The sequence below is a fragment of the Carica papaya genome, chromosome 2 (genome assembly GCF_054855325.1).
Source record: "Carica papaya isolate Zhongbai chromosome 2, ASM5485532v1, whole genome shotgun sequence".
Lineage (NCBI taxonomy): Eukaryota > Viridiplantae > Streptophyta > Magnoliopsida > Brassicales > Caricaceae > Carica > Carica papaya.
The window spans coordinates 2,849,632-2,867,061 of record NC_142310.1 but is presented as its reverse complement, the minus strand read 5'-3'; the positions used below and the strand labels follow the sequence as shown (position 1 = coordinate 2,867,061).

Genomic DNA, 17,430 nt, shown 5'->3' with positions numbered 1-17,430 from the left:
CTATTGTATCTTGTAAGGAATTTGTTGCGTTTGATAGTATTGTAGAGAGTTCAATAGAGTATTACTAGGAAGCAAGAAATTTTTTCTTTAATTTACATGATATCTATATTTTTTTTTATGTATATCAAATTTTAATAACTTAACAGAAGTGAAATTTAAGTAATTTGTACATTGGGGCAAGAAATTTTAATGAAATTCATGTTGAAAGGTTCAATATTTATAAAAATATATAATTAAGGATTTATTGGATCATTTTACCTAACAAATGACATAACATTTTCAATTGTTCTCAATTAATGTCTTTACTTAACCGTCTAAAAGTAATATTAATTTCTCTAACATGTGGTATAAGAGATAGTAATACTCTTTTTAAGGTTGGATAAAACCGAAATGTATTGCATCAAGGTCCTGATAATACCAAGTTGGGAAACTCATGGGTCTTTTTATTTTTTAGTAACAACCTCTATCAGCCGTTAAAATTGTGTCGTTTATTGTCCAATTTTTAGTTGGATTTAAAAGTAACTTTCATTCCACATTTTGTTTCTCTTCTTCTTAATTGGATGTAAAAGTGTAATTAAATAGTATATAACATAGCTAGAGATGTAGTAAATGTTAAGGACTCCTACTCATCATCACCTGCTTTCCTTATGCTTATCATATCACAAGCTGCAGCTCACCTCTACCTCTTCTATCTTTTCTCTCTTATCTCCTCCCTGTAGTTATCCATATCACAAGTCGCACTATATATGCTACATATCATAATAAGGAATGTAAGCACAGATTGTTTTCACTCAGCTGGCATAAACCTAACATGGTATCAGAGCCTTGAAAGGAAAAATACAAGTGTCTACTACAAACGACAAACAACTCTCCACCTCACCCATCAACCTCATTACAGTCATCACTCATTCGCCATAAAAATAAACACCAGAAATTATCTGGCATGGAAGGCACAGTTCATCCCCATTCTCAACTACCAAAATCTCATGGGTCTCATTAATAATAGTGAACCAGCCACACCAGAAACTGTAACCAATAGTGATCCACCCACCACCACTACCAACCCTGCGTATCTCGCTTGGTTCAGGAAGGACCAAATGCTTTTTTCCTGGCTCCTTTTCTTTTTCAGAGGAAATTTTTCCTTATATAATTGGGCTCCCATTGTCCTTCTCTGTCTGGAGTGCATTAGAAAATGCATTTGGCTTTGTATCTCAGAACAAACAATTTCAACTACATATCGAGCTTCAAGATTTGAAACACAATGATTTATCTGTCTCTCAGTTTCTCTATAAAGCCAAAGCTCTAGCTGATGAACTTGCTTATGTCATTCGCCAACTTTTCCCTACAGAGTTCAATGCGATTATATATCACAATATTGGACAAGAATTTCATGGAATCATCATTGTACTTAATATGAAGCTTAAACCAATTCCTTTTCATGAGCTCCATGGCCAGTTCCTTGCTCATGAAATTTTGATAAAAAGCATTCAAGACTCCCCTATCGCCAGCATTGTTCAAAAAAGCCCCCCTCCACTACTGATATCAAACAACCTCAACCATCTTCCAATTACAATAGGTTATCTCAATCCAAACGCAAAGGACCATGCCAGATATGCGGTTACAGAAACCATATAGTTGACCGCTGTCACAAAAGATACACTCCAAGACAACCTGTTCCAGCACAAGCAAATCTCATATGTGCTAACACAAGACTGGGGACTACTGCTCCTCATTACAATCTAGAATCTTACCAAGGTGCTCAATGTAGCGCCCGGAAAGGGGTCGAAAAAAAAAAAAAAAAGCCACGTCGGCAGCCACGTCAGCAGGCCCGGTCAGCAGTCCCCGCCAACCGGGACCTGCCACGTGGCAAGACCACGTCGTTCCAAAAAGGACCACGTTGGCGATCCGCGTAGGCGCGATCGGACGGCCCAGATCAAGCGTGCGATCGGACGGCCCAGATTTAAACGCACGGACGGCCCAGATTTAATCAAAAACGGACGGCCCAGATTAAAACAAAATGGACGGCTGAGATCAAAAGGCAAAGGGTTATAAATAGAACCCCCACACCAGACCACAAACCCTAGCCGCCTGCCGCTCGCCGGAGAAGACGAACCAGAAGCCGGACGCCGCCACCCGCCGCCGCACCGGAGGAATTTTCGACCGCCGATCGAGGTAAATTTCGTACCCCCGACTCGTTTTTCCACGCTGATTCCTCCTGTGGCCAAATTGGAGCCAAAATCCCGGCCAAAAGGCCGAAATACACGGCCGAAGCCCAAGCGGCGCCGCCGCTCCCCTTCTCGGTTTTTGCGTCCGATGAGGCCCTTCCCGGCCTCCGTTTGATGCAATTTTTATATCACCGTGATCACCATTCTTTTCTCTACAGGTTGACAGGAGCTGAATCACCAAAACACGAACCTCGCCGGAGAGCCGCCGCACCCGAGAGCGCCGCCGCCGGTAAGCTCCGTTTTTCCGTGATTTTTTGGCCCCCCGAGGGCCCTAGGGTTGTTTTCTCGCAGGGATAGATGCGAGTGTGGCCAAATTCGGCTGGAAACGACCGAAAACAGCCAACTTGAGGCGAATCGCCGCTGCCAGCGGCGGCGCCGACGCCGGAGCGCGGCGGAGCCGCCGAGCCGGAGTTGCGATTTGGGCCGAAAGAGGCCCTGTGCCTAATTTGAGATTTTTTTGGAACACGTGCAGGTACCAGTAGTGCGTTTCAGTTCTCCGAGGAAAATTCAGGGAAAATTAGGAACAGCCTGCAAGCGCACTGTGAAGCCGTGTTCGGACCCCGAAACGAGTAAGGACCCCTTACCCTATTTCCTATCACGGTTTTAAAGTCCAATAAATGATAAAACGGTATTTCATGAATCAACGAATGTGTGAAATTGCTTAAGGTCGCTAATGGAGCCCGAGTCTAGTGTGTTTGTCGGTTAACTGTTATTTGGCATGTTTTACAGTTTTAAATGCAGCATGAGGTTCGATATTTTCATTTTATAGTTTCGTGTGCATATTTTACTGTTTTATTGATTATGGATTGAATGACCGGGATGTTGATGCTATATGTTGTCTGTTTGGCGTAAATTATCGTTTTACTTGTTTGTATGTGATTGATAATGCTGACTGAGGGAAAAGGAGAATGAAAGATTATGTGAATGGAAATTGTATAATGTGTTCAGCCTGACTAGATATCCTGGGAGATGGTGGACGGACCGGGTCCGTAGGGAACCCTACCGGGATTGTGGTCTCCCATACCGGACGGGGTATGGAGATCTTATGTGTTTTGGCGCCCATACCGGACGGGGTATGGGGACGGCCCGTTTCACCCTCATATCGGACGGGGTAATGAGGTCTATGTTTTGGCGCCCATACCGGACGGGGTATGGGAACGGCCCGTTTCACCCTCATACCGGACGGGGTAATGAGGTCTATGGTTTGGCGCCCATACCGGACGGGGTATGGGGACGGCCCTGGAATATGATTTCAAGTGTTACGGATTAACGGATAGCGGGACCCCTATGGATCCCCATGGATACTAGTGGGCTGGTGAATTAGGAAAATATGTTGAGTAACGATTGAATTACGAAAAGTGTGATAGGTATTATGTTATACAGTTCATATATATGTTTTCATGATGATGATGATGTTATTGCTTTCGTATATTGTTTTATGAATTTCACCGAGGTAAGTAAATGGTAAAGGTTTTATTATCGATAAAAGGATTTGTTGTAAATTATGCTCCAGTGGTCTTTTTGTGTTTTCTACCCACCTTTACCTCCGTGACGGTGAGATATCGTGATGTCTTTACTGGGCTAGTGTAGCTCATTCCTTATTTAATCATTTCAGATCAAGAGGACATCGTTCCCGAGCCGGTTCCGCAGGAGGACGACGAAGGGGACGCCTAAAGACTCCATAGTCACATTCATAGTTTTTACTTTCAAGTTTCTCCTTTAGGTAGTTTAATCTTTTATATTTTGTGAGGACGTTTTGGTTTCAGTGTAAGGGATGTTATTCAAATTTTGACTTCGCTTCCGCATTTGATATTTATAATATAAATTCCATTATGAATTTCCGGGGCTGCTACACTCAATACTTACAATGGAATCTGGATATAACAACTTCCCATCATATTACTACGGATATTGCCTCTCTCAGCATCGCCAATGAATATATTGGGGGTGACCATCTAAGGGTTGCCAATGGCCAAGGTATGCAAATTACTCACTCTGACAAAACAACTTATCATTTTTATCCTCATAAATTTTAATTAAATAATGTACTACATGTTCCAAAAATTACACAACTTTTGCTCTCTGTTAAAAAATTCACAACTGATAATTACTGCTTCTTTGAGTTTTGGCCCTCACACTTTCTTGTTAAGGATCAAGCGACCAGGAGAATCCTCCTACGAGGACCCAGTGAAGATGGAATCTATGTACTACATCCACCAAAGAAACAAGCAAATGTTAGCACCATTTCAAGTTTTGATGAGTGACACACTCAGTTTGGACATCCTCATCACCGCGTGGTCTCCTCCATTATCAAGTCTAACAATCTTTCAAGCTCGAGCTCATCTTCTTCATTTCCCTATCAATCTTGTCCTTCAGGAAAACTATCTAGATTAAGTTTACACTCTGTTGATCATAAAAGTTTGGTGTCATTTGAGTTAGTTCACTCAGATGTCTAGGGTCCTGCACCAATTTTGTCCAGTCAAAGTCATCGTTATTTTGCTATTTTTGTTGATGATTTCACCGGATAAACATGGGTGTATTTTCTTAAGAATAAAAGTGAATTACTTTTCAAATTCATTCACTTTAATGCATATGTTGAACGCCAATTTCACACCAAGATTAAATCACTTCAATCTGACTTCGGTGGTGAATATCAATAAGTTAATCAATTTTGCAGATCACATGGTATTAATCATTGTTTAGCTTATCCTTATATACATGAATAAAATGGCCTGTCTGAAAGAAAAATTCGTCATATTGTGGACATGGGTCTCACTTTTCTTGCTCATGTTAATGTACCTCTTCAGTTTTGGCAATTTTCCTATGAATCTGCAGTCGTCTTAATCAACACTTTGTCTACATCTATTTTACAGTATTCTTGTCCCTCTAAGAAGCTATTTGTTGTTGATCCTCCCTATCGTATTTTCAAAATTTTTGGCTGCCTCATATTCCCTCTGCTTCGCCCATACAACCATCATAAAGTTTCCTACAGATCTAGTCCCTACGTTTACTTAGGTAACTCTCCCTCTCATTCTGCTTTTTGGTGTTTAGACCCTTCTTCAGATAGGATCTATATCTACAGACATGTTTAATTTCAAGAACAAGTCTTTCCCTTTAAATCCTCTTCAGCCATGTCCTCATCAACTTTTACTGGTGCAACAACTACTTCTTCTCCTTGGTAAACAATTAGTACACACTTAGGATCCTTAGGTATGAATAACTCCAATCCCTTATCTTTTAACTCACCTCTGCTGTCCCCCTCTAGAACTCCTACTTCAACCACACCTTATCACCCTGAATCCACTACCACATCAAACTCTTCAAACTCATCCTTATCTACTTCTCTGCCAACTATACCTTTAACTGTTGATCTTACAGAATTCAATGTTAACAATAATCACACTAACTCCCCAAAACGTAGTCACCCTATGACCTTGCACCATTATACTATGACCAAAAAACATGTCACTTTTCTTGCCAAACATTCCCTCAAATCGAATTATCTTCAAGTTGAGCCTATCACATACAAACAAGCCTCCTTCTGTAAAGAATGGAAAGATGCTATGCAAACTAAGTTTGATGCACTCCAGGCTACCAACACCTGGACATTGGTTCCCCGTCCAAGTCATACGCATGTCATTAGCGGTAAATGAGTTTTTTGTATTAAAAGAAAACCATATGGGAGCACTGATCGCTATAAAGCTCGACTTATTGCCAAAGGCTTTTCACAACAACCAGGTATTGATTATAAAGAAACTTTCAGCCCTGTTATCAAAGCCTCCACCATTACTGCCTCTCAGAATTAGGACATTCAATAGCTAGATGTCTCGAATGCCTTTCTTCATGGCACCTTATAGGATGAGGTTTACATGGAGTAACCGCCAGGTTTTATCTCTGTTGCTAACCCATCTTTTGTTTGCAGGTTGCAAAAGTCTTTATATGGCCTTAAACAAGCCCCACGGGCTTGGTTCACTCGATTGAGTCACATCCTCATCTCCATTGGTTTTTAAATTTCAAAGACTGATAGCTCACTCTTTATTTATCATCGTGGCACTGACAATCTCTTTTTTCTTGCTTATGTTGATGACCTAATTCTCATAGGGACTAATTCAGCTCTCATTACCCAAATTATTATGTATTCTAAGGATGAATTTTCAATACGTGCCCTTGGCCAACTTCACTATTTTTTGGGCATTGAAGTCATCTATGAGAAAGATGGTCTCCTACTCACTCAAACGAAGTATATTCAAGACCTACTTTCTCAAACAGGCCTCGAAGATGTCAAGCCATGCCCAACTCCAATTGTCGGCTCTCCTATCTTATCCAAGTCCATGGGTGACCCCTTCTCGGATGGCACTATGTATTGCCATGTTGTTGGTGCCTTACAATATGCCACCATCACTAGACCGGACATAAGTTGTTCAGTCAACAAACTCTGTCAGTTCATGTATTCCCCAAACGAGACTCATTGGAAGGAAATTAAATGTGTTTATCTCAAGTACGCGACTTCTCTTAGTATCCTGCTATCTCATGATACAACACTCGATTTCCAATGCTTTAGTGACAGTGATTGGGGCGGGTGTCCTGATGATCGAAGGTCGACCAATGGCTATGCTATCTACCTTGGCAAGAATCTGGTCTCCTGGGTTGCAAAGAAATAACCTACCATTGCTCGTTCCTATACAGAAAATGAAAACAAGGCTATAGCTAACACCACCTTTGAGTTGTGTTGGTTATAGGGACTGATGCGAGAAATTGGCTTTCCTTCATCCACTAAAGCTACTTTATGGTGCAAAAACATTAGTGCCATTTATACGTCTGCCAATCTTGTCCTTCATGCTCTCACCAAACATATTGAGCTCGACTATCACTTTGTCTGAGAACAAGTAGAAAATGGCAATATTAATGTTTATTTTCTAGCCACCAAGGATCAACTTGCTGATATTTTCACCAAGCCCCTCCTTCGTGATCGCTGCCTGTTCATTCACGATAAGCTTCATCTACAATCTTCGAAGCATGGGCTTACCAAGGGGTGTTAAGGACTCCTATTTGTCATCACCTACTCTCTTTATGCTTATCATATCACAAGCTGCAACTCACCTTTATCTCTTATATCTTTTCTCTCTTATCTCCTCCTTGTAGTTATCCATATCACAAACCGCACTATATATGCTACATATCATAATAAGGAATGTAAGCACAGATTTTTTTACTCAGCTGGCGTAAACCTAATAATAAAGACTTCTAAAAGATATATAGTTGTTCATGAGTGTCAGTTTTTTATTCACTTACTTAAGCATAATGGTTTTTACCCATAATGTTTTTTTAAAAAGAAAAAGTGAATGTTGTATTAGATGTTATTGTACTGACTTACATTGTTTACTGACTTATACAGTAGTAGAAAGAAATGTGACTAAATTTGCATTTCAGTCAAATAATAAAGTATAATTTAACTTGAATAGATAATTTAATCTCACACAAATGAGTGAATCAAGTAATGTAAATTTACTATTTAAAATACATTATTTAACGACTAATAAGAAAAACTAATACTTCAATGAATAACGAGAGGTGATGGGTGATGATTGCAATGAGATGCAACCAACAGAGAGAGAAGTTTTAGTGTCTTGCAACAGAGGAGAATGAATTTTCTTTAGGTTTTAGAACATAAAAATAAACTATTTTATTTCTTATTTCTTTTGTACTTCTTTTTGTCAATATAAAAGTTAAATAATTTTTTTTTTTCAAATAAAAAAATAGATAGATTGTGCAGGAAATGGATGTGTGGCTTCCTCTATTTGCCGCAAACTTACTTTGTAACATTTTGACTTTTAGTGACAATATAAATCTGCTGGTAAAATTTTATCATCTATTGTTTAATTTTTAGTAGCAATTAACCGTTCTCAAAGGTGCTAATATAATGCCTTTTATCAGTTGAAGTAATTTATTTGGAGAAAAACCATCTTTGTTGTTTATACAATATTATAAATGGAGTAAATTAAACTCTTATTTTTTTTAAAGAAAATATTTTTTTCTCATAAAATTGTTGGTAAGATTAATCCAAACTCGGAACACAAAATTAAAAAATATGCAAGTTCATTAAGGCATATAATATTGATAACCTAAAAATCAATAACTAGAAATGACCTAGATTATTAGCAATCTATTATAAATACTAAACTCATTATAACTCTCCGCCGCTTCGGTGAGCACTGCAGATTCGAAAAGAAAAAAAACAATCTCCCTTCTATCGGCAAAACCATTTTTCTCTTCTCCAATCGTTTCGAAAAGGATGGATCGAAGCACACAGCTCCTCGACATGATCCACTCGATGGAACAAGAGGTTTAATGCTTAACATCTTATCTATTTTTCTCTTATTTGTTTACTGATCCTGTATATATATCGATATCATTGATTGATTTGCATTCAATTTTGTTATAGGGTATGGTAAACCATTTTTTTCGAATAGCATATGAAATTGAAGGAGTACCTGGTTGCGGTCCTAATTATTTCTCTGATCTGCTCTCCACCTTCGTAATTGAATCTGAAATCACCTTATCAGACATGGCTAAAGCTTTGTATGTGTACATAATATATATCTCGATATAGATCTGAGTAGTTATTAACCATGTTTGATTAGTTAATGGGTTTTAATTATTTAGTCTTCTTCTCTTAATTTTTAGGGATAAAGTATCTGATGCAGATTTTCCTAAGATTTATGAACTTTGCTTCAAGATCAAAGGAGCATCCTCAAGGTATATAATTAATACTAATCATCACAGCACAAAACTCTTTAATTTAGAGTATTTATGTGTTATTTTGATCTTATAATATGTATTTAATTCTAAAAATTCTCAAGTATAATTTTTGTTAGTAAAAATTCATACATTTTAATAGTTAAATGATGTTATGAGATATATAGCATGATTTGAACTTATACTCTTATAGATAAAGATAAAAGTACATAGATATCTACCCAATAGATAAATAATTAATAATTTAATTAACCAAATATCTATTAGCAGGATATATATATATTTGATTGGTATATGTGTATACTTAATTAATTAGTTTAATAGTTTGTGCATTTCTTCTTTTACGAGAGATCATAAGTTCAAGTCAGATTGTACTTTCATGTGCATCATCATTTGAAAATTACTTATGTTGTATTACAATTAGTGTTTATCGCCCAATTAATCTCGAGTCAAACTGTACTTTTGTGTGTATTCTTACTTGGAGATTATCTGTATTGCATTATGATTAATGTATATCACTTAATCAATAAATTTATGCAATTTTTGTTCAAAAAAATAATTAGTTAATATTAATTGCAGCCTTGGTGCTTGTCGAATGGCACTGAAATGTGAGGAATTCATCAAGGCATCTGATGAAAAAAGTAAAAAAGGGTAAGCTTTCATACATAATCGATGTCATAAATTAATTAGCAGTCTTTATATATTCATATAGTAAATAAATTTCGTACTTATTTTTATTTTACATAATACTAATATATCTCTTTATTGAGTTTTCTTTTATAATTTTTAATTTTTTTTAAAGGTGCATAGCGGCTTTGGATGCAATAAAAAATGACTTCTTATTTATGAAGGAAAAAATAAACATCCTTCTAGAGGTAATATTTTATTTACATATTTTGTAAAATTTTATTTTCATATATATCTTTTTCTCTTATGGATTTCGTAAAAATTTTAATTGAATTTAAATTTGCTGACTTATAAAGTATGAGTTTTACTTCATTGAAAATCTGATTTGCCGGCTCATAATTATAACTATTAAGAAGTATAATGAATTATAATAATATAGTAGTAGTTAAAATTTTTGTGTTTTATTTAAAATTTACGAGTTTAAATTTCACTAAAGATGTAAAGTTTGTATTTTAATAAAAAGTAAAACTATTTTTTTAAAATATTAAACATTGTAGATTTTGATTTTATTATTATTATTATTATTCACTAAATGGGGTGTGTATGATAATGCAGTTGGAAGCAAGCACCATCCATCGCAAGCGCAAACGCACTCCTTAAATTAAGGTACTCTTGCTTCTTACAACTTATTTAATTCGATTCTTATTTATTTTTTTTAATTTTTTAATCTTTTAATTGGAATAGTTCTAGTAAATGGAGAATATTACTTTACTATTATAACAAACATAGTTTCTTTTGAACTAATTCAAATTAATTTAAGAATAAAATAAGATTTATATTTTCTTTTAATTACTGTAACTTAACTAAAGTAATTATTATCTTTTATTTAATTTATAAAAGTTAACTTCAATATTTAATTTTTCACTATTAGTATTAATCTATTTTTATCTCTTTCAATAACAATATTATAAAGTAATTATGTTTTCTTTTGTTGTGCAGATGGGGTTGATTAAAGCTTAACACCAGTAAATTCTCTGCAAGTTGTAATAAGTATTCCTTTTTCATGGAAAACAAATTTAACTCAAACTTGTTTTATGTTGGTGGAGATGTGGTGATTAAGCTGAGTTAGATCTCAACGTACCTATTGTGTTTTTAGACGAAAGAAACATTTCATGATCATTAAGTTCCCTTAGTTGAGGGAACTACAGTAGGTCAAAATATTGACCTAACTTTTAATTTTTTGCTTTGAAACTCAAATTTATTATGCAGAGATAGTTACAAATTAAAATGTATTGTTTCAAAAAAAATTAAATTTCGTTGCTGTTGGTTGAGATGAATCGTTGATATTTAATAGTTTCATGTAAAAATATCTTGGTGAAAAAAAAAAAGAGAATTTACCTTAGACATTTACTTTTTATACAAATAGGCATTGAAGTTTGAGGAAACATTATAAGGATTGAGGTGTGCACTAGGTCAATCAGATAACGCGAGTATAGAAAGGAGCTTTTTGACATATTAATTGCATGATACAATAAGCTTAGCTAGCTATAGATCATGGATTTTATTAATTTGCACAACTAGGAAATAGAAAGTTAAAATCTTTCAAGAAAACTTTAGAAAAATATGAAAGTGAAAGAAAAGAGATAAAAGGGAGAGCAATGGAGAAATGTAGGAATAAGATAGGATAGAGTAGAGGAACTAGCTATTTATAAGGTAAACATAGGATGATACCATTGAAAAAGAGAAAATAACCACTAACATCCATTAACATGGGAACATGCATTTCATGCACCAAAATGCCTCTATTAAAGTTTGTGACTATTGTTCATTTATCAAAATTACGCACACCCTACAATGAAATTTTTAAGAATTTTCATAAATTATTATAAATATGGTATTTCAATAGTTAAGATTCTTACTGTTTTCTTAAAGATAACAAGTTTAAATCTTATTAAAATGTAAACTTTATCACTTTTTGAATATAATTATATGCATTAATTATTCTTTATTTATAATATTTGATTCAATATAAACAAAACAATTTAACTTATAACTGTGTTGGCAAAGATATAATAATCAAATTTGATTTTGTTCTAAAAAATCATGATATATCCAAACGAAAATAATATTATGTAATGATTAGATTTATTTAATTAGAATAATTATAATAAACAAAAAAATCCGAATTAACATTTTTCTTAAATTATTTATTAACATAAATATTAAAGATGAAGAAACGTGTTAAAGTAAAACTCACAAAATGAATACATATAAAGGGTGAGATTTCTTACATTTTTCTCTCATTAAGTCGAAGATCTCTCGTATTCTTATTTCATATATCAATTATTTTTTTATGATTTCCATTAATGTTCATTGTCCAAAAGCTTTTGAATTCCAGGCACTTTTTCTTCTTGAACCTGTTTGCATGCTATCTTTCATGACCTATCTTAACCAAGCAAGAGAGGGAAAATTATGAGTATATCATTGTTGAGGGAACGATGGTACACAAACAAACAGGAAATCTGCTCAACACAAATCATTGATCATATAAGTTGAATAAATTAATCGCAAATTGGCGGAAATGGAGGGTGCATGAATTTATATTGTGCTTGCCCTCACCGTAAGATATCTCCTCCGTCTGCACATCCGCTTTACTTATCATTAACCATGTGATGCAGAGAAAAGAAAAAGCAGAAAGAAAAGGAGAGTAGAAAAATGAGAGAAAATTTAGATATAAAATTAAAAAATAATCAAATGAAATGAACAAATAAAACAAAGGGACTAGTGTAACACCCAACAATTGTTTTAATTTTATTTTTTGTTTTTTTAATATATATATTTATTTATTTTAATTTAATTAAAAAAGGGGTAAAAATTTATTAAGGATTAAATTAAAAACAATTTTGGGAAAAAGAGGTGAAAATTTGGGTTCTGAAGTATTTTTGAAAGAAAAATTAAAAAACGAGAGTTAAAATATAATTTAAAAAAATTATACCACGTCAGATACCCGGTCAGCAGCCCTGACCAACAAGGACGCGCCGGGTGGCAGAGGCGCTAACGCGGGAGGCCACGCGGGGGGGAGCCACGTGGGCGATCCGCGTGCGCACGATCAAACAGTTGAGGTCCATTCCCGCGCGCACGGACGACCTAGATTGAGATCGCGCACGGACGGTCCAGATTGAATTGCGCACAGACGGTCCAGATTGAATCGCAATAAACGGCCTAGATTTACTCCTGATTTAATCGCGATCGGACAGTTCAGATTAAAAACGATAGACGGCCCAGATCAAAAGTGGATGGGTATAAATAACCCCATCCGCACCCAAGCCCTAACTCTAGCCGCCAAATCCCCTCGCCGGAGAAGACAACCAAGCCGCCAAACGAGGTAAAAATTTTACTTTTTTCTCATAATTTAATTTTAAACATACCCATAACCAAATTAGAGTAAAAGGACCGGCCGATTGGCCAAAAAATGCTGGCAAAGCCCGGCGGCACCGCTGCGAGGTATTTTAAAAAATGCCTCCGATGAGGCCCTTCCAGATTCCCATTCGATGAGATTTTTCCACCATTGTGATCACCGTTTCCTTCTATACAGGTTGACCGGAGCAAAACACCCAATCCCAACGTGAGCAGGAGCAGCCGCCGCACCGGAGAGCCCCACCGCTGGTGAGTTTCGGTTTTCCACATTTTTTTCGGCCAACCGAGGGCCCTAAGTGTGTTTTCTTATAGAAACCGATATAAATTTGGCTTAATTCGGCTGCTAACCCGAGATGAATCATCGTCCCGGGCGGCAACGGCGTCGCCGGAGCACGCGGAGCCGCAGTGCTAGATTTTCAAAAATGGCCGAGTAGGCCCTGAGACTGATTTTTTGGTTTATTTGAGATATTTGTAGGTACCGTAAGTGCGTTTCAGTTCCCGAAGAAAAATTCAAGGAACTGAGGGACCGCCCGTAGGCGCAGTAAACTATATATTAATTGTCTTGCATGAATTATGGTTGATTTGTGAAATTAAAAATTAATATGTAAACGAAAAATTGTTTGGTTATGTGAATTAATGAGTAATTGTTTTACTAGATATCCTGAGAGATGGTGGACGGACTGGGTACATAGAAAATCCTATCATGAACGTTGCCTCATATTGGATGGAGTATCGATGAATGGTATTCTTAGCGCTCGTATCGGACGGGGTAGTGAGGGATGGTATTTTTGGTGTCTATACCGGACGGGGTATGGGGACAGCCCGATTTACCTTCATACCGGATGGGGTAGTGAGAAATGATATTTTTGGCGCTCATACCATACGGGGTATGGAGACGGCCAGTTAGTTGACAATGTTGGATATTGGTTCACGCGTAGTAGGACGTCCCTATGGACCTCTAGGGATACCAGTATCCAAATAAAAAGGGAAAGTTATTGTTCTTGCTCACTTGAATATAAGATTATAATATTATTTGAGTTATTGCCTCTATAGGTCGATTTTAGAAATCTCACAACGATAAATATATGTAATAAATTATTTTTCTTATGATAAATGAATCTACGTAAATCAAAAGCTCTATTGGTTGTTTTTATAATTTTTACTAACATTCAGTTTCTGTATCGGTGAGTAGTGTGAGATTCTTATTGAGATAGTATAATTCACATTTTCATTAACTATTTTAGATTAAGAGGACCAACACTCAAATCTCGATCAACAAAACGGTTGTGAATAGTTCACCATCTGAATTCCCATAAAAAACTAGTGAAGGTCGTCCTAGAATGCTCAATATATTGTCTTTTTTTTTATCTCTTTTTTTTTCGTTTGTTCATTTAAAATGGTTATTCTCGTAATTTTATTGGACATTCAAAATTATTGTGTAAGAAATGTAAATATTAAATTTTATTATTTCGTTTCTGCACTCAATTAATGAATTTATTTTTATTTAAGTTTTGGGTCGTTATATAATTTATTAGGTTAATTATGTATAAAAGCTTATTCGTCCTTTCTCCTCCACATCTGTGTATATATATATATATATATACACACACACATATAATTCATATATATGATGGTGTATGAGCAATCATATGTGGCTTTTTGTGGATTTTACTATTTGCTAGCTAAGGTGATGCATGTCGGACCCGCTGGTTAATTTGTCTGGTGGGAAATTTAACAGTTGGAAAATTATATAATTAAGGAAATCAATGAAAGCCGTCTTAATTAGCGTTGTCCCACACTTTAATGAAAATATTAAAAATATTTGAACCCTAAATAAAAATATCATATTTCACTTAATAATAATTTATAGTATATTTATTAAAAAAATTAAACATATAAAAGATTACGTTATATTAAGATTAGTATAAAATTTAAAAATTAGGACCAAATTATGAATTTGGGAGTTACAATTAAAATCAATAAAGTGGAATGAATGCTAAATAGTATGATTAATGTGTTTGATATTAATAATTATCTTATAGAAGACACCATAATTGGAAATAAAATATTTTGTTGAATAAAATATAATTAATTTAATACAATGTATATTTACATATATATATATATATATATATATATATATATAGTAGAGGTAAGTGGAGAATTAAGGCAGTAGATGGGAGTCAAATCCGAACATGTCACATGAAAAGGATGGAAGGTGACCACCAAACATGTGAAGACAGCTAGGGCTTTTATAGAATTCCCAATTATAAGTATCTTCTTTGAAGTTTCTAACCTTTCCCCTTTGCACCTTCTTGATTCTATCATATTTCTGCATAAATGTATGTGTATATATAGATACCATCTTCATGTTCATCTTTATTAATTAACAAAATCTTCTTTTCATATTTTAATATGGTCCCAAAATGTTGAAGTATATGAGCCAAATTCAAATACCAAAGAATTTGGTTTATAAGTTTATGAACCTGTTTATATATTAATAAATTAAATGTATTATATATTTTTACTAATATGTATAATATTACAAAAAATAATTATATTTCAATAACATATTAAATATATTCTTAAATATATTAAATAGAATAAAGTATTAAAATTTTCAATAAGCTATTAGCATAACTTAAATCAAACTCAATTTTATATATTTTGTATTTATTTAAATTTACTCATTTATTTTTTTTAAAGATTCGTGAAATTTTCTTTCTTGCATAGGTTTTATGCATCTGAAGTCATGATAGCCTTAGAATACCTACATAAGATTCAACAGCCACATTTTGTTGACTAACTTTGATCTCTCACTAAAATCAAATATCCACATAATTTTCTATCATAATGCATCATCGATCACAAAAACAAGTTGTTATCCTAATGATCAATCCAACTTTTCTAATTCATCATGCATTCTACCCAATTGTATCACACCTATAGTAGCCTCCTACTTACATCCTTATCAACATAAACAAAAAAAAGGCAACACATTGTGCGGCTGTGGAAATCATCACGTAGTCAATTGACGTCCAATCAATGTCTTTTATTGGGACCCACGAGTACTTAGCACCATAAATTATGAAAGGTGAAGGACATGGAAACGCGATTGATTGGTGGACACTAAGGATATTCATATTCAAAATGTCATATGGGACAACGTCGTTTAAGGGATTTGACCACGAGTATCCTAGGGAAGGGTGTACAAATTCGGTACCTAGGAAAAACCTTACCATGGACATTACTTCAATTGAATGGAGGTATAGTTCATCCTCATACTAGATGGGGTATCAAGACGGTGATATGTTTTACGCTCATTATCGGACAAGATATAGGGACGGCTGGTTAATTAATAAATTAGATATTGGGTCCACACATAGGGAGAATCCCTATAAACCCCTAGAGGTACTGGTAAGCAGGTGAAAAGTTAAGTTTACTGTTATTGTTCCTTTAAATGTATAATAAATTGTTATCTTGGTTACCGCCTTCATGAGTGAGTTTTAAAAACTTAAAAATGGTAGGTATGAAAGTCACAATTTGTGTTAAATGAATTTATTTAAGAAAGAAAATGGCTCCATTAGTTATTTTAATGATTTCTACCAACTTTTGATTTTTTATATCGTTATTAAGCATTTACATTCTTATTGGGCTAGTATAGCTCATTTTTTTTATTTAATCATTTTATATCAAGAATATCAAGATAAGTATTCTGAACAGTAAGAACGTTGCGATTAAAAATTTGTCTCCCCCATTCTACCATAATTGCCCAGCAGAGGTTAACTCTATAGGACTTTAGTTATGTTTTCTTTATTTATGTTATTTTCAGTTCGCTAAATGGACATTCTCGTAACTCTATTGGGCATATTGATTTACTATGTAAGGAATATAAACCTTAAACTCATAATTGCTTCCACTATTATTTTACTAATTCAATATATCAATTTTCATTAAGGTTTGGACCTTTACAGTTGGCACAGAGTTGCGTTCCTCAGAACGATTCCTTACACAGAGGATAGAATCATTCAATATAACTCGTCACTTAACCATTTCTTGTGAAATGAAGGTACAAAGATATGAGGAGAGGAAGATCCCCACTAAACAGAGCAGCCTGGGATGGGTCGCTTCGAGAGGATATCGATCAACTCTTCGAGATGCTAGAGAGACTCATCTCTGCCAGTAGGCCAGGAAAGATAGGAAGGAGTTGCCTGACTCTCCATCTCTGCCACAGTATGAGCCACCATTGCAACGGAAAAATATTGTGCCCCTTCGGTACAATCCTGATCTTCCACCATATCATCTAACACCGCCACAATACAATCTGGTGCTCCCACCATACAACCAGGTGCCACCACAGGGTCACCCGGTCCTTCCCCAGCATAATTCAATTCCTCTTCAACAA

General features: G+C 35.1%; 1 protein-coding gene across 1 annotated transcript; it reads left to right on the top strand.

The window, feature by feature from the left end:
- The first annotated feature begins 8,517 nt into the window (after positions 1–8,517).
- On the top strand, positions 8,518–9,636 carry LOC148268668 (histidine-containing phosphotransfer protein 2-like). The gene is made up of 4 exons (XM_088213258.1): positions 8,518–8,568; positions 8,668–8,804; positions 8,910–8,981; positions 9,561–9,636. Exons 1-4 carry the CDS (start codon positions 8,518–8,520, stop codon positions 9,634–9,636), a joined length of 336 nt encoding a protein of 111 aa, XP_088069384.1.
- Positions 9,637–17,430: the final 7,794 nt, after the last annotated feature.